The sequence below is a fragment of the Trichomonas vaginalis genome, chromosome V (genome assembly GCF_026262505.1).
Source record: "Trichomonas vaginalis G3 chromosome V, whole genome shotgun sequence".
NCBI classification, from domain to species: Eukaryota; Parabasalia; order Trichomonadida; family Trichomonadidae; genus Trichomonas; species Trichomonas vaginalis.
Window position 1 is genome coordinate 4738623 of NC_067207.1, and position 24391 is coordinate 4763013.

The following is a 24391-nucleotide window of genomic DNA, read 5'->3' on the forward strand; positions in this document are numbered from 1 at the left end:
AATAATTGTGATCGGTGAAAAGTTATTATAAATCAAAATATAGTACCTTATATTACAATTATACTTTTTTAGCTGATTCAATAATCAATTTCGTATAAATTAATAGTAGTGGATTCCGATGAAATCTTTGATTAAAAAATCTTGACAAAAATAGTTCATGCTAGACTAAGATGATTTTAAACTTGATTAATACACCCATGTTATTAACTCTTTATCTGTTTTTGAAATGAATCACAAATTAGTGTTTTATTTGTAACCAATAATTTATTTCAGCAGTGTCAAGCTTTATTTAGCATCATGTAGGGATCCTATAAATAATGAGGTGTTAATAATTTAATGCTGGAAAAATTAAAAAAGAAAAAAAAATGAGAGATTAGTGGGTTATTTCAAATTGATCTCAAATTTTCTAAAAAACCGCATGCAATATATCATTTGAAATAAAATTGACAGCATAAAAAAATACATCAATTTCTCATCTTCACCAAATGTTTGGACATTGTGTTATCATAGGTAGAGATAATAAGCTTAATTATACCAGTTTAAACATTGAATGTAACCAACAAGATACATTTCTTTCATTTACAATTAAACAAGTTTTCACAAACAATATAGAAGAAAATGCTGACATTATTTACTTCATTCCTAATGAACCACAATTCTGTTTTTATGATCTTTTGTTCATTATGGATGGGAAAGAGATCCAACCAAAAATATGTCTCAAAGATGAATTTCAAAAAGAGCAAATAGGATCTCAAAGCGACGAATACACATCTACTATTCAAAATTATTTCGGAAGTGGGTACAGTTCATTCATTTTAGGGTGCATCGTCCCAAACAAAGAAGTTCAAATTCATTTGAAAGCTTCAAGTAATGCTGATATTAATGAAAATGGATATTTTTACAAGATTCCTGTTAATCGGCAATATATACCAGGAAAATTTGAGTTTTCAACAAAAATCAAGACTAGAAAAGAAATAAAGGAACTTATTGCCCCAGTTGATGGCATCATGAATGCAATTGATCTTCACAATATTTCATTTGTGACACAAGAGTTACCAAAAGAAAATTCAATATTTATCGAAACACGCATAAAAGACAAAGACAAAAGTATTGCTGTTTCAAGTGATGGCTATATTTCTATCTCTACATATGAATACTTTGAAGGAAAAATTTATGCAAATTCTGAATTTTATTTCATTATAGATTGTTCTGGTTCAATGGAAGAATCTCGTATTAAAAATGCAAAATTCTGTCTCAATCTTCTTATACATTCCCTCCCAGTTGGTTGTAGATTTTCAATTATAAAATTTGGCAGTATGTATGAGGTAGTTCTTCCAACATGTGATTATACCGATGAAAATGTCGCAAAGGCAATGGAACAGATAAATCAAATGGACGCCAACATGGAAGGCACTGATATTCTATCTCCATTGAAATTTGTTTCAGACCAATCAACTAAGGAAGGTTTTATTAAGCAGGTTTTTCTGTTAACTGATGGCGAGGACATACACACAGACCAAATTTATGCATTAGTCCAAGCCAATAGAACCAATAACAGAATTTTTACAATTGGAATAGGATCTGGTGCTGATCGAAACCTTATCAAGAATATTGCAAGAATTAGTGGTGGTAACAATGCTTTGATTGAAGATAATGATGAAAAAATGAACGAGAAGATCATTGAATTGCTTAGAAAAGCCATTTCTTATGCCATGACGCATTTTTGCATTAAAACCGAAAATACTCAACCAGATATGTGGCCATCACCTTGTCCACCATTGTTTGCCGTGAATTCACAAAACTTCATCATCAAATCTCCTTTTGTTGAAAAAATCGTAATTAGTGGACTGGTTGATGGTAAACAGATTGATATTACGATTCCTGTTTCCAAATGCAGTGAAAAAATAGGAATAAAACAGCTATTCTGTAAAAACACCATTGAAGATTATGAATCACTTCTTTCACAAAAATATGATGCTGATCTCGAAAATAAATGTATTCAATTATCTCTTGAATCAGGAATTCCTAGCAAGTTCACATCATTCTCAGGAATTATATATCAATCAGAAAATGAAATCAAAGAGAATTACCTAAAAGATATTGATACATCAAATCCAATTATATCCCTATATCTTAATGCTTTACTCAATCTCAAGCGCAGAGCTGCGATAAAAGAAAATGATTCCGAACCATCTGATTCCGATCATGTATGTTATAAATATCATGTTGCCTCTGGCACACAGAACTCCACTCAGCAAGGAACAAAAATTATTCAGGAAACTTCACCCATTAAATGCAGTCACAAAAAAGTCGCTATAAAGGAAGATGGAAATGATGATTTTGATATGTTTTCTTTCATTTTATCACTAATATATTGCCTATTCTATTTCATTTTCCAATGGCTTGGAATTATTCCAACTACAATTTCCAGAGAATACCTGATTTCGAGTCAAAATGTTGATGGATCATGGAATAATTTTGAAGGAATTGATCAGCATATTAAATCAAAATATGGTCTTAAAGTAGCATCTACAGTTGCTGTTATCGCATATATCAGAAAAATGTTCAAAGAAAACCTGAACGAACATTCGCCTATGATTAAGAAAGCTATGTCATTTTTAAGGCAGGTTGATGAGGAAATAGATTGGGATGATATCATTAACGAAGCTTCATAATATATCTCTGCAGATATTAATTATCTTTTAATGAATGATTCTTAAATTCAACTATTTGAGTATAAATTTATATTTTATGAATGTGCATTTTTATCATTATAAGATTTTACTATTTAAAATCATGTGAGTGGATTAGAAATTCATGTAAACACGTTTGAGTTTTTTATTCCGAAATTGATGAGATAATAATATAAGATGTGAACTCTAAAAATTGAAAAATATGTAGATTAACTAAGCAACTGCAAACCTGGGTGGCTGATAATATAGTTATTCTGATACTACCGAAATTTTTATTTCCTATTCCAGCAGCATTCCTAGAGAAATATAATGGCATGATATTATTTCCTGAAATTATACTTGTAGAATAAAATTGAATATTGGAATAATGAATTGATAATTTTGAAATTGAAGGTGAATCACAATTTTCGCTCTGTAATGCGATGCAACCTTCGTGTCCTGATACAAATGAGCTCCCTCCACCACCTGCACCTGCAAAGCGCTGTGATGCTCCACTCCAATATCCATTTCCACCCATTCCTCCGAAATCTTCTGAAGGATTATTTCCATAAGGAACATATCCGAATGCTCCATCAATTCCATCAAGTGGTCCAATATGATCAATTATATTTCCCTTACTTGCAATTCCGGGTGATGTTTGAGTTCCTCCACTTGACTTTACTGATGGGCAAATTCCTCTGCCATAATTACAGTCAGAAATTCCATCGGTTCCATTTAATCCGGCATTTCCACCTACTGATTTTGGCCATTCTGCCCCACCACCACCACCTGCCACAAGAATTCGAGATCTAAGTGATACACTATCGTTCCAATTAGATGTAATTTTCAATCTTACATCTGAAGAACCTCCTCCTCTTAGAGCATTTGATAAGCTGGCAGGGATATTATTAAATGATGCATTGGAACCTATAAACAAATATATACGGAGACTTTTATATAATTTTAAAATTCCGCTTGCATAAGCCCCTTTGCCCGGAATATTAGGAGTTCGATAATTTTGATCTGACCAACTAGATCCGACAGATCCCCATGCTTCTATGGAGAATGTCCCTGGGAAGAGGTCAACATAATATGCCGTACATTTAATATCTTCAATATTACATGGATATCCAAAAGTATATTGGTTATGGTCTTTGGTGAGATTGACTTCACCTTTAAGTTTATCAACTAGTCCAAAATTGAGCCCCGTGTATTATTTTAGTTTTCGGTAAAACCAGGTAAATATTTGGATTGGTTTTTTCTTAGACTGTTCTCTTTAATGTATGCGCTGTAATATCTCTCAATCATATTAGAAAACATTGTTCAAAATCTGAATTCAAAAAGAATTTTAAAATTCTAAAGGAATTCGAGCAGGATACTATTAATTAATCTGTGTCCGAAGGTTTCAAAATAGTATGTTTGCTATAAGTCTTGAAGTAGTCGAATGTATTACTTTATATAAAGGTGACCAAACTATTTTTTGAAAGTCCGCCATAACTTTAATAGTACTATTTCAGCGTGTACAATGAATACAAAAATTCTAAGAGTGCCACATAAAATAGTACTTTAGACTTGAGTTAATGCTACCAAGCAAATGTTAAAAAGATGACTTTAGTGTTTTGATAATCAAAGATTAAAATCATTATTGTCTAAATCAATAATCATAACGACAGAAGTTAATGTTTTTTCATAAGTGCTTTAAATCCACTTTTAAAAGTATACCTCAAAAATCAAAATATCAAAAAAAAATTGGCCGATAGATTTGGCTTTAATTTTTGTCTGCTTTTATGATTTGATATGGATGTTATAATTTTAAAAGTTGAGCCAAATTCACCAATAGATTTTTGAGATTTGCAAATACTCAATAATTTTCAGCGTGTTATCTTTTATTAAAAGAACTATTTGGTTTCAGTATCATATAAATTGATATTTACTTTCTATTTGAACCTTCATTTAGCTAATGATTTAATAATACAGATTTCATCTAGTCCTTATAAGAGAATTTTGAATTTGTTATAATAAAAAAACAAACAGATATAGCTTACACTTCTATAATAAAGATACCTTTTATAGAAATCAGTATGAAATGTGTTTTGGCTTATTGGAAGCATATCAGACATAATCGCCATAATCAAAAAATCTATATACCCAATAAGTAATAAATTTGTCGATATAGATTTTCCATAAAATTAGTTTTTAGTCTGATCTTAAAATAAATTTAATTTTTTATAAAAAAAATTACATTTAAAAGTACCTTTTTAGTAGCTCGAAATCCTGTTGGTGGATTTCGGGCGTACTTCAAAATTAGCTTTTCTTCTACATATGCAAGCTATATTTTAAATATGGAGCAAATCGGATCGGCGAAAGTAGTTTAGTTACCTTTCTTTATATTTATTATTCATGAAGAGTTAGTTATATTCCTTTTCTTTTAAATGCCATATTCTGGATAGATATTCGTGGTATAATTGAACTCTGGACAAATACATTCTTGAATTCTTATTTCGAATATAATAGAACTTTGCTTGTATATTTAAGGGTACATCAATCGCAATGGGCAAATATCATAAAAGTTACCTTATTGGATCTCGAATCTTGATGATCTTTTAGCAAGAAATTATTTTTAGTTGAGATTTATTTGATTTATTGTGCTGTGTTGTTTAATAATCATAGAGATGAATGATAGTTTTTTGCGACATGTGAATGTATACTTCATGCACGAAAAGATTGTAGCTTCGACTGGTGAGTATTTGAAGGTGCGAGTGATTTTAGACGTATACAAACTGATATCAAACAACAAAGTATTAAGTTTGCTTTAATTGTAGAGAATAAAAAGGCATAGTATTTGTCGTGCCTACTTTCATCTGCACATGGAAGATAAGCAGCGTTTAATCCAGTATTCACATTCACAAAGAATCCTCCACAAATCAAGTCAGCAGTAAATTCAGAACTGATTGAGATAGAATTAAGTTAACTAAGTTTTCTCACATCTGCAATCATTTCCTCCGAAAACTGCACACAATTAAAAAAACATGGTCTAGTTAATAAAATCAAATTTGATGATGTCAGATATTTGAATGATGCGTAGAACAATTCTGTGCACTATGTAGGCGGAAATTATCAACTGAGAAACCAACAAAATATCGTTAATTCCGAAAAGGGTGCTGCAAATCCCCGGCCATGTTTGTAGAAGATATGTATTATGAAATGTGCTCATAACATGGAAATCAATTCTGTCAAAATCTGGAGATCCACTCAAATTAATATCTTATGAAATTTGAAGAATGGATTTTATTAAAAAAAGCTATATAATGTTCATACATTCTAATATACTTCTAGTTGTTGGAAGGAAATACTTTGGATTTATAAAGAGATTAAATTTTAAAAATTCAAAAAATGATTAAATTTGAATTTTAATCTTTGGCATAAGAAGTATAGTTGCATCACTCGTATCTAAAATAGCAGCATATGAAGGAAGGTTTTGCCGTATCTAAATTCAATAAATTTGTTAAACACTCTTATTGATTTAGTCTGATAATCAATGAGATACATATTTATTTCTATATGATATGTCAAAATTAAAAAAAAAGGTAGTGGGGCTTCCAGGCGCGTTGCGCCCTCTAGCCCATAAGAAATTTTTCCCAAGACCCAAGAGGAGGACCGAACCCCAGCCGACCAGCCGTTGACTTTTTTGTAGAGCACTCAAAATAGTATAACTTTGTCCGGCAAGTAAGGGTCTATCATCGCTACAGAAAAGTTACAGGCGTTCCAAGGAAGTATACTTTGAGAAGCCTTTTTCCCCTATATGAATGAGATAAGACGGTTATTTTACAAAACTGACAACACTTTGACCGAGTAGTTTTTTGTGCTGAACAAAAAGTGTCATATAAACATCTGTCAAAAACCGTTTTTTACTTCACTTAAAATGCCACGTAAGCTACGTAAGAATATACGTAAGAGGAAGGGAGCATTGAAACATCCAATAGTAAAACTGACACCACAACAACAGTTGCAACAACAAATGATGAAGACCCCACTATGTTGCAACAAATGTCAAGCAACCCTATGCTTTTAAACCGAGTTATTGGTGCACAGAGTGGAGGTTTAAGAGCGGCACTTTTAGCGAAAATGGCAGGCTATGGTGGAGCTGCAGACGGAACAGCTTATAACCTCCAAGTCAAATGAATTTGAGTTCACTCAAAAATCAAATATCAGATGTCAAAAAGTCAACAATAGACATACAGAAGCAAATAGGTGAAAACGAAAAGAAACTAGAATATGACAGACACACAAAGAAACTCAATGAGTTAAACGTAGAGAAAAAGAAGAAAGAAGAACAACTGAAAGAACTAAGTACAGAGAATACGAAAAAAGTGTCGGAAAAAGCAGCAGAAGTAGCAAAAATGGAACAAGAGTTATAAATTTGAAAAACCATACTACTCAATATAAAGTACTGAAAGATGAAGAGATAAAAACAAAAAGCCATGAAAACATATATGGATAGCGATGAGTATAAAAAAAGAAGTTGAAGCAAATGTAAAGGCAGAAAAACTTTTACAGTTGCAAAACCAAACCGTACAGTATGAAAACTTAGCACAAGAAAGTAAAAATAACGACGCAGCCATGCAAAAGGCAATGAAAAGCGCAGAATATATAAAAGCTAATAATGACTGGTTAGATGCCCAAGCCAACGCTAAAGCAGCCCAACTTATAGGGTCAATAAGGACAAAAATACAAGCGGATGAAGACAGTTCAAATGAAGCTTTAATGAATGCTGACTTTAAGAATGCCTTCGAAGCTCTTCATAGTAAGGTGAAACTAGTGAACGACTTCTCATCTGGAAAGAAACTGAAGTCTGAAGGTTTCGACAAAGAGTTAAGAAGAGTAGCACAAAATATGACGAAAATAACAGATGCAGCAACGAGACAGGCAGTTCAAAGTGCCTATGACGCCGTTAGAGCAACTGTTGTGGAAAGTCAAGAAAAAGAGTTACAACAGACCAAAACAGACCTAGTAAATGCTTTCTTAAGAACGAAAAGTCAGGTAGGACATTATGCTGCAGATGGAACATATGTGCCAGCTGGTGGAACTTGTATACCACCAAACCCTCCAAGAGAAGCACCTGCACCAGGACTACCTAAAACATTTACATCGTCACATGGACACAGACACAGGCATGCACCACAACAACAACCAAAACCAACAGTTCAAAATCCAGCACAACAACCAACAGGTCAAAATCCAGCACAGCAACCAACAGTTCAAAACCCTGCACAGCAACCAACAGTTCAAAATCCAGCACCACAACCAAAACCAACAGTTCAAAACCCTGCACAACAACAACCACAAACAGAGCAAGGACATAAAAGAAGTAGAGAAAAAGGAAACCGAGAATTCTTAAAAATGCTTAAGGAAGATTATGGTTACCCAGATACTCTTGACTTTAGTGACAGATATAAAGAAGCTATTAGAAAGTTCAAGGAAGGAAATACTGACCCGAACCTATTTAGCTTTATGGTTCAGCATCAAATCGGATATAATCTCAAACCTGGAAAATACAAGCTCGCTAAGGATATGATTTAATAGCATATCATCCAAATGACATGAATGAATTTACTCCGAGATATTTGGTGGCAGAGCTAAATGATAATTCAACTCTCTTCATGAAACGCGTAAAAATAGAGACGAACGAAAGAAGAAAGGTTTATGAGTCCGGATGACTTAGATAGGGAACTTGTTAAAAACGGTCTCGGAATATATGAAATGCCAGCAGATGAGGTACAAGAAACTCAACAGAAAAGTTCAGATACAACCAGACATGGAAGAAATAGTTCAGCAACAACAGCTAGAAGAGCCTGAAGGAACGAACAAGTCCCTCCTTTGGAAACTAACTTCACAGAACTAGATGAAGATTTGGAACAGCCGAAAAATCTTGACCCTCAACAAGAGTATGCGGAGAATATGGAATCTTTCCAAGAGTCTAAGAAAAATTCGGCTGACATAGTAGAAGAATATCGAAAAATGTTCACCGACATACAAAAGACTCCAACATCAGATGAAAATATTCAGCATAAGAATGGAAGTACTGAAAGAAAATGTACGCAAATACAATAATCCTTTTTACTTACGACCATATAACGTTCAATCTTTGGCTGAACTCGGTGAAATAAAAGGTTAAATTTCAACAAAACATATAGAAATGAAACATTGTTTAAAGTTCATTCAGAACCTAACCAATATGGAAACAAACCTACTTTTGTTTCTGCAGACTATGGAACTACAATGAGATGGGGTCATAAAGCTAATCTGGATAGGTGGTTCATAAACTTACAACCTCAATTCCAAGAAGTTGTAGACGCAATGGAAGTGAATGGTGAACCAGAATATAACGGGTATTTTCAGCGGCGGCTTTAATGCCATTGAAAGATATGAAAGATGCAGATATTTTGGACCAGTATGAAATGAACATGGCTGAGGGAAATATAACACCTGACGTTCTAGAACATTTATCTCAAAGAACTACACAGAACCATAAAGATGGTATATTTGGTGAAGAGTTTAGAAAGAAAGTTAGGGAGAGAGAAGGAAGAGACCTATTGTACATGACCTTGCAAACGAAAGTTTGCAAAATGTCATAAAAACTTACTTTGCAGACAATGAAATGAGAAGGGATGAATATTTAAGAAAAACTCAAAATGGACAGTACCAAATGAAATGTTAGTATTGAAACATGTTCCTTGACAAAATAAAACCAACTACAGAAATAAATGACGCAAGACTGAAACATTGGTAAAAGCTTTTCCCATTCACAAAAGATATTTGGTTAATGGAAAGAAAACCAGAATGGCCTACAAAAACATATATTTGGAAACGAGCTTATTCCATATGGACAAGCTCTGTTTGAAGAGCTTGAACCGGAAACTCAGGAAAGAGTCATGCAAACAATAGCAAGACTCAAATACAAAACTATGACAAAAATCTTTCTAGGATATAGGTTACCTGAGATGGGCGACCAGAGCCCAAAGGCAAAAAGGACATGGGAAATTTACAACATACTAGGTGAACATGAGGCAAAGATGCAACAACTTGAAGCAGAGGGCAAGTTACCAAAAGCGACACCAAAGAAGAAGAGAAGAGTAGAACAAAGTGAAAGTAGTGAAGAAGTAACTTCATCTAGTGAAAGTAGTGGCAATGAAGGAAAAAGAAGAGTTAAAAACTCAGTCAGGAAGAAAGTAAAGCTTGGCCGAGTGGGTTCTATTATGACATATAAATCCAACTATTCTATATTTTTACCCATATGAAATGTACGCCGTTCAGAATATAACGCCAACAGTTTGGATGCCATGAACGAAATGTTTCCGAATGGTATAACGAATGCGACAATGCCATTAGAAGGTCAGAAATAGTTCCTGGAACTTACGAAATATACAACTGCTGTTTCTTATGGAAACGTAGGTGAGTTTTGGAGAAGGTTCTTCAACAACAGTAGATATTGCTTGCGACAGGTTTCATATTATTTCTATTGACAACTCATTCTTATACGTGGAACAAGACATTGAAATAAAACCTTCTGCAAGTTGTCTGACAAGAAAGGTTGCAATGGAATTTTCTATGTCGGATACCAATATGCTCCAGAAGTTTTCATGGGATATAAGATATATTCTAACTCTGACTTAGTTCAAACAGTAAACATGGGCAAACTATGAATGGTTCGCTTTGAGAAACTCAGTACAACCACAAGCTAGAGAACAAACAGACCAGTATGCAACTATTGAGAAAATAAGAAGACTTGACCCTAACGTTCCAGGAGTTTATGTTAACCTTTCTGGTTCAGATGGAACTGCTGCCACTAAAGTAAAACTGAAACTTAGAGTTCCTTTGTCATCTTTCCTCATCTTCAGGTTTTTAAGATACTTGCCAAACTGGGCAGGAAAAATTTCTATTGAACTTACTCCAAGCAAAAATAACTTAGTCATTGCACCAACACAAGATCCATTCACTCTTACAGACGTAAAGGGAACAAATCAAACGTCATTCGCCGAATTTTGCAAAGACAAAGTTGACTTAGACTTTGGTTTCTCAAACTTCAACAATGAAGTAAACTATTATTTCAATGCTGCTGGAACTGCTTGGGACACAGTTAAGTTTAACATGCGAACAGTTTGAATGCAAGAAATAGAAAGCAGACTTGCAGTCTATATGTTGGACCCAGATATTTCAAATGCTTTAGCTGCCAAAATATTGCAGTTCCACTTATGTTCCCTATACACCAAATATCTGTCAAAGACTTTGCAGGTGAAGTTGGAAACCAAAATCCAGGAGCCGCAGGTGCAAGAACAGATATTGCTTTAACAACTGCAATGAAACATGCAGATACTATGTTTGTACTTTCAGACGAACTATAAATGACTATTCTTGTTTCTACAACCCTGGTATAAATATCATATAAACATAGATGGCAAATATTATCCAAGAGAAGAATATTCTACAGTTGAGGATATGAGGTCATACAACTTGACATTAGATGCTATGAACTTTAACAACAACTTCACAACAACCATTAACCCTGAAATGCAAAATTCTATTATGCCATATGTGAAAGTATGGACTCATACAGGAGGTCAAAAAACTCAAATATACAAATGGAGACCGTTCAAACTTTTGGCTTGGCATTCCATTTGCTGACTCAGAAGACTTTATGGTGGTATTTCAACTGTTGGTACAGTTCAAATACAATATACTGGTGACAGAGACGGTCCAGATGAATTGAGAGCAAAGTAGTTTACAAAACCAATAGCACTTTTCACGGAAGATGCTCTTTTGAAGATTCGTTCGATGAAACCTGCTGGGGCTCCTCAGATTGGCATAACGACAGCTTTCCATCGAGCAGATTTTGGCAGCAGGTCAGTAAGTTGTTCTTGAACTGACTTCTCTCCGTCAAATATTGACAGTACGCCAGTTTTGACATAATATTGTATTATAAACTTTCCTTTAGTAATATCTGTAAGTTTTGAAGTTATATTTTTGTCTGCTTCAAGAACTTTCACCATTTCAGTTATACCAACTTTCTTTGCTTTATGAAAATATTTAGGTTCAGCAAAGACTGCTATTCTATAACATTTTCCATTGTTTGTGTAAAGAACTATTCTGTCAATGTATTTGTATTGTTTGTGAGTATAAACTTTGTTCTGCTTCAATTCAATAAGATATCCGAATACGTCCATCTTTTTATTCTAAGTAAAATGTCATTTCCGAAAAATAGAAGCGTAAGTGTTTCAAAAGGTTTAATGGCGGTGGCAGATGTGAAGTTAAATTCACCAACTCAAACAAACAGTCAAAGTGTTGTTGTCAATGTCAAAGACAGAGATGTTGAAGTGGGGAAACCATACGAAGACGAAGATGGTATAACAATTGTTCTGTAAAAGAACCAACATATCCTGAAGTTAACAGAGACTTAAGTTCTGTTGCAGATATTCGAAACGACTACCAACAACTGAAAGACAAACTTCAAACTCAGGAGAAGATTTGTCAAGCTTTAAGTATAATGTTAAACTTGGTCGAACACAACCCTGTAAAAGTGAACTCATATGTCATTGCACCTCATGAAGTTTTGAAAGAACTATTGAAACTTTTGACAGAGGCAGACGATATAAACATCAAAGAAATAGAACCCGACATTTGTTGCTGTGGTGTTTCATATAATGTCATTGACAAGATATACGTTATGAAAGGAGGTGAAACGTTGAACTTAAAATATAGTTTCCCAGACGTTATAAAAATATTTGACGACCACAACATTTCATTAAAATTTATTTGCTAAGTAAATGGCAGAAGACATAATGGTTTATACTATTACGACTAAAAACCCTGAGTCATATAATTCTATAACAACAAACTTACAAAGTCCTCAAGGACGATATTGTAAACTAACCTTAAACACAATGACGACTAAAGCCTGTTTTGCTCTTTTGACACCAGAAGACTTTATTGTTGTGAATGGTAAAAAATACTCCTTTGAAGATACTTACTCAGATATACCACCAACAGGTTTTGTTGACTTATTTAATACTTTAAGTACGGGTGTAACATGTGCTGCAACTAGAGCAGGTTTCATTATGTTTGGATGTCCGACTGAGTTTACTATAAACGATATGAGCTATAATACAAAACTTATTTCTGGTTTTTACTACCAACAGTTTCCTATAACAGGAAAAGGTGTCATACAAGGAATGTCTATTCCATTGACATTAAGCACACCAATCTTATATATTGTTTCAAACTTAGGTTCAAAGTGTTATTCGAATGTCGACAGAAACTATTATGACCAAAAGATACTTATGCGTATAAACAATACTTTTCTCTGCTGGTTTGCTATTGTTCATTCGAATGCAGATTTTCAACCTTAGTGAACTCAAACATTTGGCAAGTATAACGTTGACATTAGTTGACGCAAACTTTGTTCCTGTAAAACTTTTTATGTCCTATGTATTTGTCAATGACGGCAGAAAGTTTCGAATTGGAAGATGCAACTGTGGAAAGTATTGTATTACAAGAACAACTTCAACAACAAATAGCTCAAGAACAACAAATGCAACAAATGGAACAACAAAAGTCAAGAATAAAAAATAATATTTTTTTATTTTTATAAAAATGTACAGAATAGATGTTTCAGATTTTTATGACTTCCAAGCATTCAGAAATATGTGTCCATTTCGAGACTATAACAAAGCAGTCGAGAATTTGAAACGTTTAGTCATTTATGTTGACTCTGCCCCAGAATGTTATGTCATGAAAGAATGGGATGTTATCTTTAACAACCAAGAGCAACAATAGTGTCTGAACAAGAATGTAGACAGAAACTTAAGAAAATAAAAGTCGTACAAGTTGGCATGAAGATGTTAGATGCTTGGGATATCTTATTGTCAAAACTTGAAGATTTTTCAGTTCGTGGTATAAGTTCTATACACCTTCTCCAAACTTCTATTCTATCTTCACTGGATATAAATAGAACAAGTAGAATGGAAAGAAAATATTATAGAAGCTTGGTTAGACCAATGTCAAAGAATTATATGCAATGGAAACGAAAAGGTTTATGAGTATATCTTATGTTGGTTTGCAAACATCTTACAACATCCAAGTGCTAAAAATGAAACTGCTCTCATTATAATTGGAAAACAAGGAACAGGTAAGAACACATTCTTTACAGATATCTTATGCAAACTGTTAGAAGGTTATTCGAACCATAATATGACAAACTTAGAAAACATCTGTGGCAAGTTTAACTCCTCAATAGAGATATGAAACTTATAGTTTGCAATGAACTTCAAAGTATAGATACAACAAAAGTTTTGAACTCAGATGCTTTGAAGAGTCTTATAACAGACAAAGTTGGAGTTGTTGAAAGAAAGTATAAAGACCAAAGAGTTTGTGAAAATGTTGCAAACTTCATTATGGTTTCAAAACAATGTTGTTCCGATGAAGTTAGAAAGTTCTGACAGAAGATATGTAGTTGTCAGAACGTCAGATTCTCATATGCAAGATACAGAATATTTTGACGACTTAGCAGAAACTTTGACACCAGAGTTTTACAACCATTTGTTCTCATACTTTATGACATTAGATATTTCTAAGTTTCAATCCAAGACAATTCCACATACCGAAGAGAGACAAACATTGTTAGAAGCAAACAAGAGTGTATATGAACTGTTCATAGAAGAAAGCGACTTTGTGTCATTAGATGAAAGGTCATTGTACGATTCGTATAAACAATATTGTCAAGAATATGGTTATATGGCAGCTTCTAAACGTACATTCTTGGCAAATGTCAAAAGTCTTTTAGATGTTCAGAATGGTGTATATACAAAGAAAAAATTTTCTGAGTAAATTTTAAAAAAATATTTTTTTATCCGATAGAAAAAGATGGCAAAATTCATCTCAGTAAATAAGTACATGACAGAAGTCAAAGATAAGTTAGCTCCATTCGCATATTTGAATGTTTACTTCTACAATTTTGAAAAGTCTACATTTGACAAAATTTGGAACATTGCACCAGTTAAGTTTGCTGTTGTTAGAAAAAGTGGTGCGAAATTTGAAGACTTAGACATAGAAGGTTTGTTGACAGTCAAAGAAAATTTTGACAGAAAGTTCTCAAAACTCGAAGAAGGTAAAGCATACAAACTTGTTATACCTTATGAACCAAAGAAAGCAGACGACTATGAATATTATGAGTCTAAAGTTGTAGAAGTTCAAGGTAAATTGGGTAAAAAGATTTTAGAGTCTAAGCCAGTGTTTACTCCTAAAGAGGAAGAGAACATTGACATTGACCCAGAAATGTTCTAAAAATAAAATTTTATTTTTACATGTCATATCTCCCCTTCTCTGGAACTGGTTCAGGTTCTTTCTTCTCTCTTCTACTTTCTTTCTTTCTTTTCTCTCTTCTTCTTTTCTGGTGGAGTTATGTCAAATTTGGCGCAATATATTTATGTAAAAGTTCTTTGTCCTTTAATAGCTCATCTATTCTGTTTTCTATTTCATCTTCAAGAACAGCGCATGTGTCTTCTTTGCATTCTAAGAACTTTTGTTGGACTTCATCTTTCCAATCGGCGTCATCTCTGTCAACAAGTCTGTCATTGACAAATTTTAAGACTGCTCTTTGTAATGTTTTATGGTTCTTGTCATATTCCCAGAAACAGAACTTTAGAACAAATTCACCTTTCTTGTTTACACTATGTAAGATTTTATGGTCGACAGATGTTTTGCTGTCAAAAAGCTTGTCTCGAATATAGATAGCGAAATCGCTAGACATTTTCTAAAAGATAAAAATTTTAATTTTTTCTAAAAATATGTTAGAAAAAAAGTTTGCTGACATTGACAAGAAATTTGAGAATGTTTTAAATAAGAACAAGGTGAAGTTAGAAAATGCTCAGATAAAGCCTATACATGAAAAGTTCTTATTTGCTCAGAATGGTATAACAGGTCTAATTGCACCACCTGGGTCGGGTAAGACTTTCACTTATCTTAAAATGGCTGCACAACAACAAGAACTAGATGAGAAGAACCCATTCTATGAGTTAGTAGTCATTTGTAGTACTTCTGGTCAATTTGACCAAACCGTCAATTCGTTCAAAGATATTATAAAGAAGTCTAAGTTAGTATGTATAAAGGAATACTGAGTTGTTAGATTGGATAAAGAAGTACCAAAGAAGAGTTTTGAAGTATATATGCTATAATGAGTATATAAATTCTAAGTTTAAAGACCCAAATGAGGAATGCAGAGAATATTAGAGAAGAAACACTTCAGAAACAAACAGAAAGAGATAGAATACATTTCGAAGAAATTGCAATCTTACGATTGGAAGACTTACCCTCATAGATGTCTTCTTATCTTAGATGATTTCGCCTCTCATCCTTTGTTAAAGAATAGAGAACAAGACATGTGTCGAATTCTTAAGAAACTTAGGCACTTTAACATTTCAGTCGTAATATGTGTACAGACAGCCAAGAGTTTAAGTAAGGATGTTAAAAGAATACTTACTGACATAATACTTTTCCCCGGATTGTCCGAAGACGATTTCATGGAACTTATGAAAGAGTCCATGGCAGGTAAGTTTGACAGACATGAACTATGGGAGAAGTACAAAGTCATACAAGACCCTCATACTTCTTTCAGAATTCATATCTACGCAAACAAAGTTCAAATTGTAAAAAGTCAATAAAAATAAATGGTTCATCTACCCTACTTGTTTGAAGTTGTCAAAATACTCTGTTATTTTTTCTTTCAGTAGCGGTAAGTCTTCTTTGAAGGTAAGTATTGTACAACCTTTCATATCATAGTGTGTTTGAGGTAACGTATCTTGAACTATTTGTTTCACATCTTCATTTGGGGTCATTGAAATCGGTAAGTTTTCGCGATAGAACCAATTTCTGTCAGATTTGTAAATCTTAGCAAGGTCGTAAAAGCTTTTGTTGTTTCTTCTGACTAAATGCAACATAACCATATCTTTATCTTCTTCATTTTCCAACTCTTCAGTATAAATCATATACTTATAGTTCTTTTCCTTTCCTTTTGGTACCGAACGTGGTATTCTTTTCTGAATGCTTTTGTCTTTTGCTTCAAGCTTGTTTTCCATCTCTTCACGTTCTTGTCTATGAATTTCGTCAAGAAGTCTGTAAATATACCAAGCATAACGAGGCGAAGCCCATATTGCAACAGCATTTACAAGAAGTCTATGTACATAATATCCTCTCAAACCGTTTGGCAATTTTTCACGATTTTCATAGAGTTTTTGCGACTACGGGATTCCCTCTTTAAGTCTGCATAGTCGTTTCTCATTCTTTCTATCTCTTTTACTGAATAGTTATATTTCCTAATTGCTGCTTTACATTTAGAACATTGCGGATTCATTTTTGCGTTATATTCTGAAACCTTACCTGCTAAAACAACCAAGGCGTCAATGGTTTTCTTTAAATCTGAAGCAGTTGGTTTTATCTGTTCATTCCATACCTTACCTCTTCTATCTTTATCTCTTATCTGCCATACACATTTTGCAGCTAATGAAACAAAGTTGTCGTATGTCTTAAACTCCCCAGATTTATATATGTCAGAGATGTTCTTATATAACATGTCGCAATCTTTGTCCATAACTTTATGGTTGCAATGAAAACCAAGGAATTCATAATTTACCTTTCGTATGAACTTCTTTATTTCTACTGAGTCAGTTGCTTTGACTTCAATTTCGTCGAATTCAGGAATAGTTAGTTTTTGCTGCTGAATTTCAGGTAGTTTAGGCAAATGGTCGATGAGGTCCTCCATTTCATAAAGATACTGTTCATTTTCTTCATCTTTCGCACTACAGTCTAAATTACTTGTTAAAAGTTCTTGCTTTATTCTTTGTATTTCTGTTTCGAAAGTATATGAAGAAGGAATGAAGCTTTTCATTTCTACTAACATAGATGTTGGATTCATGACTAACGAGTTTGGTGCTGTTGTTTGAATTGTTGTTGTGCCGATTGTTGAAATCATATCTTTTATACAAAATAAAAAAATAAATAAAAATAAAACTAACTTTATTTTTTCTATCTTAAGGAAATTCATGAAAATTCATGAGGGTAGAAATCGGGTTAGATATCGGGTTAGATCTAACCATCTACCCTAAACATTATTTTTGCTGAATTCAGCAACAAAATGAACGAGGTCAGGATGTATGTAAATACCTTTGAATTCATTCATAACGCCCTTAGTAAGCTCATAAAATGCTTGTTTTGAGGTCGAGCCACTTTTGGCTCCACCGTATTCTTTCAACCAAAACTCAAGAATTTCCTGCATGAATTTTGTATAAAAAGCAACAGTCCGAATTCCGGCGGTTGCTATATTCTTCACAAAATGCCTTATAATACTCTTCCCAGGACTTATTTTCCAACAACTTTCTAAAGTCTTTCCTAAACTGACTGACTGACTGACGGCACAAAGTGGCTTAACGAAAACATTAATATATAAAATTCATGAAAATTCAAGAGGGTGAAAAAAGAGGTGAAATCTCACCTCTTCACCTAAATTATATTTTTTGGTCCGGGAACAACTTTCTCTCAATTGGAGCTGTAGCATACTCTTTGCGTAAGCGGTTCAGACCTTCCTCGAACTCTTGGTCTCTCTTCAATTGAGATTGGAATTGGAATTGCTGGGGTGGAGCTTGCTGGAACAACCAAGGGTTGGGGAAGTAAGGCATAGGCTGAGGAGGGTAGTTCGGGAAGCCTTGTGGTGGGTAGTAACCTTGAGGTGGAAATTGGTAGTAATTCGGAGGTACTTGCTGGAACTGAGGTTGCTGAGGAGACTGTTGTGGTTCTTTAGGTTCCTCTGGTTTGGGAATAGACTCGGTTGGTGGGACGTCGGACATTCGTTTGTGTCCTGTCGGACCACAACGATAAAAATCTCTGCTACTAGCAGTACTTTTTCTGACAGTAGCAGTACTTTTTCTGACAGTAGCAGTACTTTTTCTGACAGTAGCAGTACTTTATCGTCGAAAACCCTCTCAAATTTTCCTTTTTACTGACAGTAGCAGTAGTTTTTCTGCTCCTAGCAGTACTTTTACTGACAGTAGCAGTACTTTTTCTGACAGTAGCAATGGTCGAGGTCGAACCTACCGACCAGGCAATTTACCTAATTGAAATTAACGAGCTTGTTAAAGACTTCCTCAGGCAGAATGTAAAAGGCAAGCTTGTTAACGGTTGGATAACGGGAAGGGCTGCCTTGAATCTCGAGACTTCGACTGGAATTCCAATTCAAATACCAGACGGGACAGCCTACGACGACATAAAGGACGCCAAAAGAGAAGCTCTTGTTAAGTTCCTAAACAAACGTCCTTGGATACTACTTCCAAACAGAGAGAACCCTTTCCCAAGAATGAACCAAATTCTCAAGGGTCTCCTTCACTTCTCTGGTCAACCATTCTACATAACCTGTGAAGGCGACATCCAACCAGTTCAGTAAACATCTCATTTTAACTCACTTTTTTAATGTTTTTTGTGAAAGTGTCAAAAATAAATTGTTTTCATGAGTTTTCTACGATGTTAGAAAAAATGTTATTTTCTAATATCTTCACATTCAATACTTTTTCAGCACTTTTCCGTAGTTATATATGAAAGACAATTCGAGATAAAAGTCATAGTACAATGGAATAATATGTTGCACACCATTTGTTGTGAACCAAACTTGAAAGTCAGAGAAACTGTTACTAGGTGGTTCGTAGAATTTAGAAGCAAAGTCATAAAGGTCCTTACCAATACATAGAAAACTATTGTTGCTTGAACTGAAACTTGCATGACACATAACATTTTGAGGGTCAAACACGTTTCTATAAACCATCAAATCTGCTGGTGGAAGTATAAATTTAAATGGACCATCTGGTGGTAATGGTTCGTTCTGGTTTAGTAACCGAAGAAATTGTGCCCAAGAACGTTTGTCTACTTCCCAAAATAAAAACTCTGTATCTCTTGGAGGGTTAATTTCAATCTTTTGAAATGAAACGGTGGAGTTCATCTTGTCATATTCTAGTTTCAGATAGTATGTTCCATTTAGTAAAGAGTCGTATTTTTTTGAAATTCCCAATAATATTTGTTCATTTGAGTTTGAAAGTCATCTAGAGTTTTCTCAAGACTTTCGTCTGAACGAACTGTAAAGATTCTCATTTCGTCAAATTTGTCTATTAGACCATCAGAACCTTCATACTGCCCATGAAAATATACTGCGAACATAAATGCGTTAGTTCTATTTGAAAACAAAACTCTTCTAAATCCTATTGCCTTTGCATCTGAAGGACTTTGAAGCCAACGAATTGGATAGTCAAACCTGTATGCTCGGGATGAAATTTCTTCATCTGAAATAGTCCTACCAGCATTTGTAAAGATATAGTCTAACGGTTTTGTATCTGCTACTTTTGTTCTTTGTTTTTCAACCTGAAGCATTTAATATATGTAAAAATATATTGTTTTAAAATGGTATGCCATTTCATATTTCTCATCTAACAAACAAGTTTCCCAACGGTCTTCTCCAACAAACTCAGCGTACATGTCACTTTTTAAAAAATAAATTTTTTATTTCATGCAATGTTTTATTTCTGTGCCGTCTTCAAGTATGCCCCAATATTTCCTTTTCGATATTACATGAACTTCGGAAAATACCTTATCTAGCTTAAAACAGCCCATCTTTTCACCGACCATTCCCATTTCAATGAGTTTGTTGTATCCTTCTTCGTTCGTCATGAGTGCGTCAATGTTCTCATAGTAAACCTTCACTTTCGATTTGACTTCGGAGAAGAATTTGTTGTAGTTGTCAAGGACTGCTTTTGCGAACTGAGGGTAAGACCAATGTTCGACAATAGGTTTTAATGTGGTTACTAAGCCACTTTGACCTTGAGTGAATTCGTACTTCAAAACAAAAGGAGAAACCTTTCAACAAAGTTGTCGACCTTCTCATAATGTTTACTCTTCATCTCTTGAGGTTTCTTAATGGAATATCCCCATGTCGAATTCATAAGCAATTTGAGTGTCATTGCAAGTTTGGGGTTTGAAGCTTTCCTAATATCATACAGTTGTTGTATGACTTTTCCAACTGTATAGTTCCTTCCCGGGAACTCACCATCTTCGTTTGGAATTCCAGTCGGAATATATTGGACAAACCTCATGTATGCAGCGTTAAGGTCGACATAGTATATCTTTTCATCTGAGTCGAACTTGTCGCAACCAATTGGTCCAGTTTGTGGAAATTCAAGTGAGTCTCTTATCTTCTGAGAAACTTCTCCTGTTATCTCATAAACATCGTCGAAGCAACCTGTTTCATATAAAACCTTCTGACCTAACTCAGATGCTCTCCAATACAATTTGACGTCAATTGGATGTCTCAATGGAAGTTTGTTTATAGCATCTTGAAGTTCTTGCAACCTCATTGGAAGTTCTTCTGGTTCAGGTTGGTATCCGAACATACCAACCCCTTGTGGAACTGTGTACTTCTTTTGTACTAGAACTTTGTCTGGAACAACTTTTGGTCTTGCTAACAATGAAAAGTTTGTTTCGTCTTTTGGTACAAAAGTTTCTGTCAGCTTGTCATCTGGAATTGGTTCCAACAAACCTTTCTCGAAAAGAATGTTTACAGCTCTGACAATGTTGCACTTGCCTTTTCCGAACAACGGGTTTGTAAGACTTTCGTTCAACATGAAGTGGTTGTGGACAATTACAATCTTCAACCATGGTAAGTCTTTGTCAACAACATAGTCGTCATGTGAAGAACCTTTAGTTGTAGGTATGTTGACTCGGATATTGACATTTGCCAACGGTGCAATTTTTGCCAATTGACCTCTGAGAATGTACCTTGTCTTCACACATGACTCAAGATACTTCATCTTCTCATCTGTAACAAGACCAGAGTTCCTGAGACATGTAAGAATGCAAGGTTCATTGACAATTGTTTCAATTGAATTGTAAATTCCATACCTTGTCAAGTCAATGTCAGACTTATTTATGAACGGGAAGTATCCAGCATGTTGTCTGACTGCTTGAGGGTTAGGTTGGTACCATTCGAACTTGACACTTGCAATTCCTTCAATTGCATTCAAAATGTCTGAGTCGGAGTCAACCATTTGTTCTCTCTTTGTAGTCTTGAAAGCGTCAAGAAGTTTTGCGGCTGTTTGTTCATTGCCATGTGCATAGTAAATGTGACCATCCAAATCTGTTATGGTCAATCTGAGATTGTGTCCTTTCTTATTTCCGTCTTGAATTGCAGCAAGTACTCCCATGAAGCCTTCTTTGTTCTTTCCTTCGTCAAAGTTTACTGTAAAGGTTCGACCAGATGTAATTTGACTTCTAACTTCACGATACTTTTCATATGCATATCTTGTTCTTTCCATGGGAGCATGTGCGTCTTCACCTTTTCCTTTTTTCCTTCTCAAAGGATGCAATTGTTCGTCATGTTTCCAGTAGAATCTGGCAAAGCCGTCGTGTCCTTCAACTTGAGGTTCACTAACATCGAAAGGCATGTCCATAAGACGTTCTTCTTCTAACCTCTCTAGTCTGTTTGGATAATTTGCACGTGCTGTTTCCAAATCCATTTCGTAGCGAAGACCAGACAATTTGTCATAGACTTTTATGGGTCTTCCCTTCCTATATTTAAAATTCTTCGAAACTCTCCAACCATATCTTTGTAACTCTGCTTTTATTCTAGCAGACTTTCTATCCATTCTATATGGGGGCATTTTTATAAAAATAAAAAAATATTTTTTTCTTTACTTTACATAACTGCCTGCTGCCATAAGTCTTTGACGCCAACCCATACCAGCTAATGAAGGTTGACTTGGTTTAGTTTGGAAACTAAACTTTGGTTTTGGTTTATCTTCAGTTTTTGGTTTTTCTTCTTCTATCGGTTTTTCATCACTTTTCGGTTCCTCTGACTTTACTTCACTTGCAGGAACAGTTGTGTCGTCAACATCTTCATAAATATCATATGCCATTTGTTTTTGTTTTCCTTTCAACTTTTTGTATTTGTTGTAAAGTTTAGAATATTTCGACTCTAAGTCAATGAGATGTTCTATAATGAACTGTTGGTCAGTGAAGTAAACTTTTCCATCTGTTGTCTCGAAAGCTCCTTCAGACTTCAATATTTTATTTGTGAGAGTCTGTTTCTTTTTTGAGATACTAGCCGTTCCATTTCTATGAAAAGTGACTTTATAGTTAGGGTTTGTATTTCCAGACCTGGCACTTTCTATTATTGAATTTTTCTCTTCATCTGTAAGTTCTTTGACAGGTTTTGACAATGGTTCTGAACTTTTTGTTTGTGGTGTCAAATCTACCGTTTCAACTTCTTCGGTCATTTCATCTCAGTAAAAAATTTTAGTTTGGTTTGTTTTCAACTGGTTGTTTAGGTTTTTTAAGTCGGTCTAAAACTTCCTGAGGTATAGGAAGAACTTTACAAACACGTGGTGTAAAAGGTGGTCTTCCATGACTTATTCTGTTTAAAGCTGCATTGTTCATTTCATCTCAATAAAAAACTTTACATTCCCCACGTTTGAGGTGGTTGCGGTTGGTTATTGTTTACCCACTGTTGTGCATGGTTATATCCTCTGTTAAAGAATCTTTCACCTTGGTCCATATAGTGTCCTGCTTGGTTATAGTAGTCATTTGCTTTGTTATAATAGTTTCCTGCTTGTCTTCCTACATTGTCCATCCATCCTTGAACTTTTCCTCTTGTTTCAGGATTTGGAATAAGATTTGTTGCATCTCGTGCTACATCCCAACCTTTCTGTACAGTTTGTATAATAGGTTGTGCTTTCTCTTTAAGTATACCTAATGTACTCAAAATCTTCCTTCCAACTCCAAATACACCTCTGGCTATTGTTCCCACTGCGGGCAAAAATCTGGATGCAACTCCTGCTAATGCGCCAAATAAACCCATTTCTTATGGGTTAAAAAATGACGAATCCGAACAAGGACCCCTATGTTTCTAAAGCGACAAAGAAAGCACTCATGATAAAAATCTTTAGTTCAACACCAAATGCTTGGTTTATGGATATCTTGGAAAACATTCCGAGAGTTAGAACAGATGGACCACCATACTGGCTAATATTTGTTGGTCAAAACACAAGATACTGTGAAGCCATACCATTACAGTCCAAAAATATTTTAGATATCTTAGCAGCTTTGACAATATTCGTTGACAAATACCATCCAACAAAACTGACATCTGACTGTGAAAGTTCTTTCAAATCAGATGATGTAAAAAACTATCTGCGTTCAAAAAATGTAAACCAATATTTCATTGTCGACCAAAACCATTCTGCTCTTGGTGTCATTGACGGATGTATAAAAATGTTAAGAGACTTAAACCAACCACAAGGTGGTGAAGCAAATGAAATGTCATATGACGACAAATATAGACACTTCTCCCAGGCAAAGATGAGACAAGTTTTAAATATTTACAATAACCGTAAACAAAAAGGTTTGGGAAACCACTCCCCCGAAGAAATGAAAAACAACCCTGACTTAGAGAAAGACTATATATTTAATAATTTAGTCAAAAGAGACAAACAAGAAAGAATGCCGGGCTTCAAACTTCAGAAAGGTGACAAAGTAAAAATAGAAATACCTAAACGCGACCCATATGAAAATACTATTGACTATGACAACAATGGGAACTCGACAGGTACTCACATTCGTGTTCGTAAAAATAGAAGAAAGTA

General features: G+C 34.4%; 11 protein-coding genes and 6 pseudogenes across 17 annotated transcripts, besides 2 other annotated features; 8 read left to right on the top strand and 9 right to left on the bottom strand.

The window, feature by feature from the left end:
* Positions 1-485: 485 nt before the first annotated feature.
* On the top strand, positions 486-2675 carry TVAGG3_0279190 (vault protein inter-alpha-trypsin domain-containing protein; the record flags this gene model as incomplete). Its single annotated transcript, XM_001327448.1, has 1 exon — positions 486-2675. The coding sequence occupies one exon, from the start codon at positions 486-488 to the stop codon at positions 2673-2675; it is 2190 nt and encodes a 729-aa protein (XP_001327483.1).
* Positions 2676-4132: 1457 nt separating this feature from the next.
* Positions 4133-5055: a mobile genetic element.
* A 1539-nt stretch (positions 5056-6594) lies between these two features.
* On the top strand, positions 6595-8668 carry TVAGG3_0279210 (annotated as a pseudogene). The gene has a single exon. A coding segment is annotated over exon 1 (2074 nt).
* Positions 8669-8894: 226 nt separating this feature from the next.
* Positions 8895-24391: part of a mobile genetic element that runs on past the window's edge.
* TVAGG3_0279230 lies at positions 8952-9920 on the top strand (annotated as a pseudogene). The gene has a single exon. A coding segment is annotated over exon 1 (969 nt).
* Positions 10640-10732, top strand: TVAGG3_0279240 (uncharacterized protein; the record flags this gene model as incomplete). The annotated part of the gene is made up of 1 exon (XM_051228790.1): positions 10640-10732. A coding segment is annotated over one exon (93 nt), but the record flags the coding sequence as incomplete, so codon positions are not given.
* Positions 11993-12489, top strand: TVAGG3_0279250 (annotated as a pseudogene). Its single transcript has one exon. A coding segment is annotated over exon 1 (497 nt).
* Positions 13917-14552, top strand: TVAGG3_0279260 (annotated as a pseudogene). Its single transcript has one exon. A coding segment is annotated over exon 1 (636 nt).
* Positions 14619-15008, top strand: TVAGG3_0279270 (protein of unknown function, DUF4108 family; the record flags this gene model as incomplete). Its single annotated transcript, XM_051228791.1, has 1 exon — positions 14619-15008. The coding sequence occupies one exon, from the start codon at positions 14619-14621 to the stop codon at positions 15006-15008; it is 390 nt and encodes a 129-aa protein (XP_051098521.1).
* Positions 15195-15474, bottom strand: TVAGG3_0279280 (uncharacterized protein; the record flags this gene model as incomplete). The annotated part of the gene is made up of 1 exon (XM_051228792.1): positions 15195-15474. A coding segment is annotated over one exon (280 nt), but the record flags the coding sequence as incomplete, so codon positions are not given.
* Positions 15512-16144, top strand: TVAGG3_0279290 (annotated as a pseudogene). The gene has a single exon. A coding segment is annotated over exon 1 (633 nt).
* Positions 16400-16798, bottom strand: TVAGG3_0279300 (uncharacterized protein; the record flags this gene model as incomplete). Its single annotated transcript, XM_051228793.1, has 1 exon — positions 16400-16798. One exon carries the CDS (start codon positions 16796-16798, stop codon positions 16400-16402), a length of 399 nt encoding a protein of 132 aa, XP_051098523.1.
* TVAGG3_0279310 (organellar and viral DNA polymerase type B) lies at positions 16915-17691 on the bottom strand (the record flags this gene model as incomplete). Its single annotated transcript, XM_051228794.1, has 1 exon — positions 16915-17691. One exon carries the CDS (start codon positions 17689-17691, stop codon positions 16915-16917), a length of 777 nt encoding a protein of 258 aa, XP_051098524.1.
* TVAGG3_0279320 (uncharacterized protein) lies at positions 18224-18562 on the bottom strand (the record flags this gene model as incomplete). Its single annotated transcript, XM_051228795.1, has 1 exon — positions 18224-18562. The coding sequence occupies one exon, from the start codon at positions 18560-18562 to the stop codon at positions 18224-18226; it is 339 nt and encodes a 112-aa protein (XP_051098525.1).
* On the bottom strand, positions 19740-20129 carry TVAGG3_0279330 (uncharacterized protein; the record flags this gene model as incomplete). Its single annotated transcript, XM_051228796.1, has 1 exon — positions 19740-20129. The coding sequence occupies one exon, from the start codon at positions 20127-20129 to the stop codon at positions 19740-19742; it is 390 nt and encodes a 129-aa protein (XP_051098526.1).
* Positions 20259-21799, bottom strand: TVAGG3_0279340 (annotated as a pseudogene). The gene has a single exon. A coding segment is annotated over exon 1 (1541 nt).
* TVAGG3_0279350 (uncharacterized protein) lies at positions 21950-22396 on the bottom strand (the record flags this gene model as incomplete). The annotated part of the gene is made up of 1 exon (XM_051228797.1): positions 21950-22396. A coding segment is annotated over one exon (447 nt), but the record flags the coding sequence as incomplete, so codon positions are not given.
* TVAGG3_0279360 (phage tail repeat-like family) lies at positions 22442-23026 on the bottom strand (the record flags this gene model as incomplete). The annotated part of the gene is made up of 1 exon (XM_051228798.1): positions 22442-23026. One exon carries the CDS (start codon positions 23024-23026, stop codon positions 22442-22444), a length of 585 nt encoding a protein of 194 aa, XP_051098528.1.
* Positions 23206-23607, bottom strand: TVAGG3_0279370 (uncharacterized protein; the record flags this gene model as incomplete). The annotated part of the gene is made up of 1 exon (XM_051228799.1): positions 23206-23607. One exon carries the CDS (start codon positions 23605-23607, stop codon positions 23206-23208), a length of 402 nt encoding a protein of 133 aa, XP_051098529.1.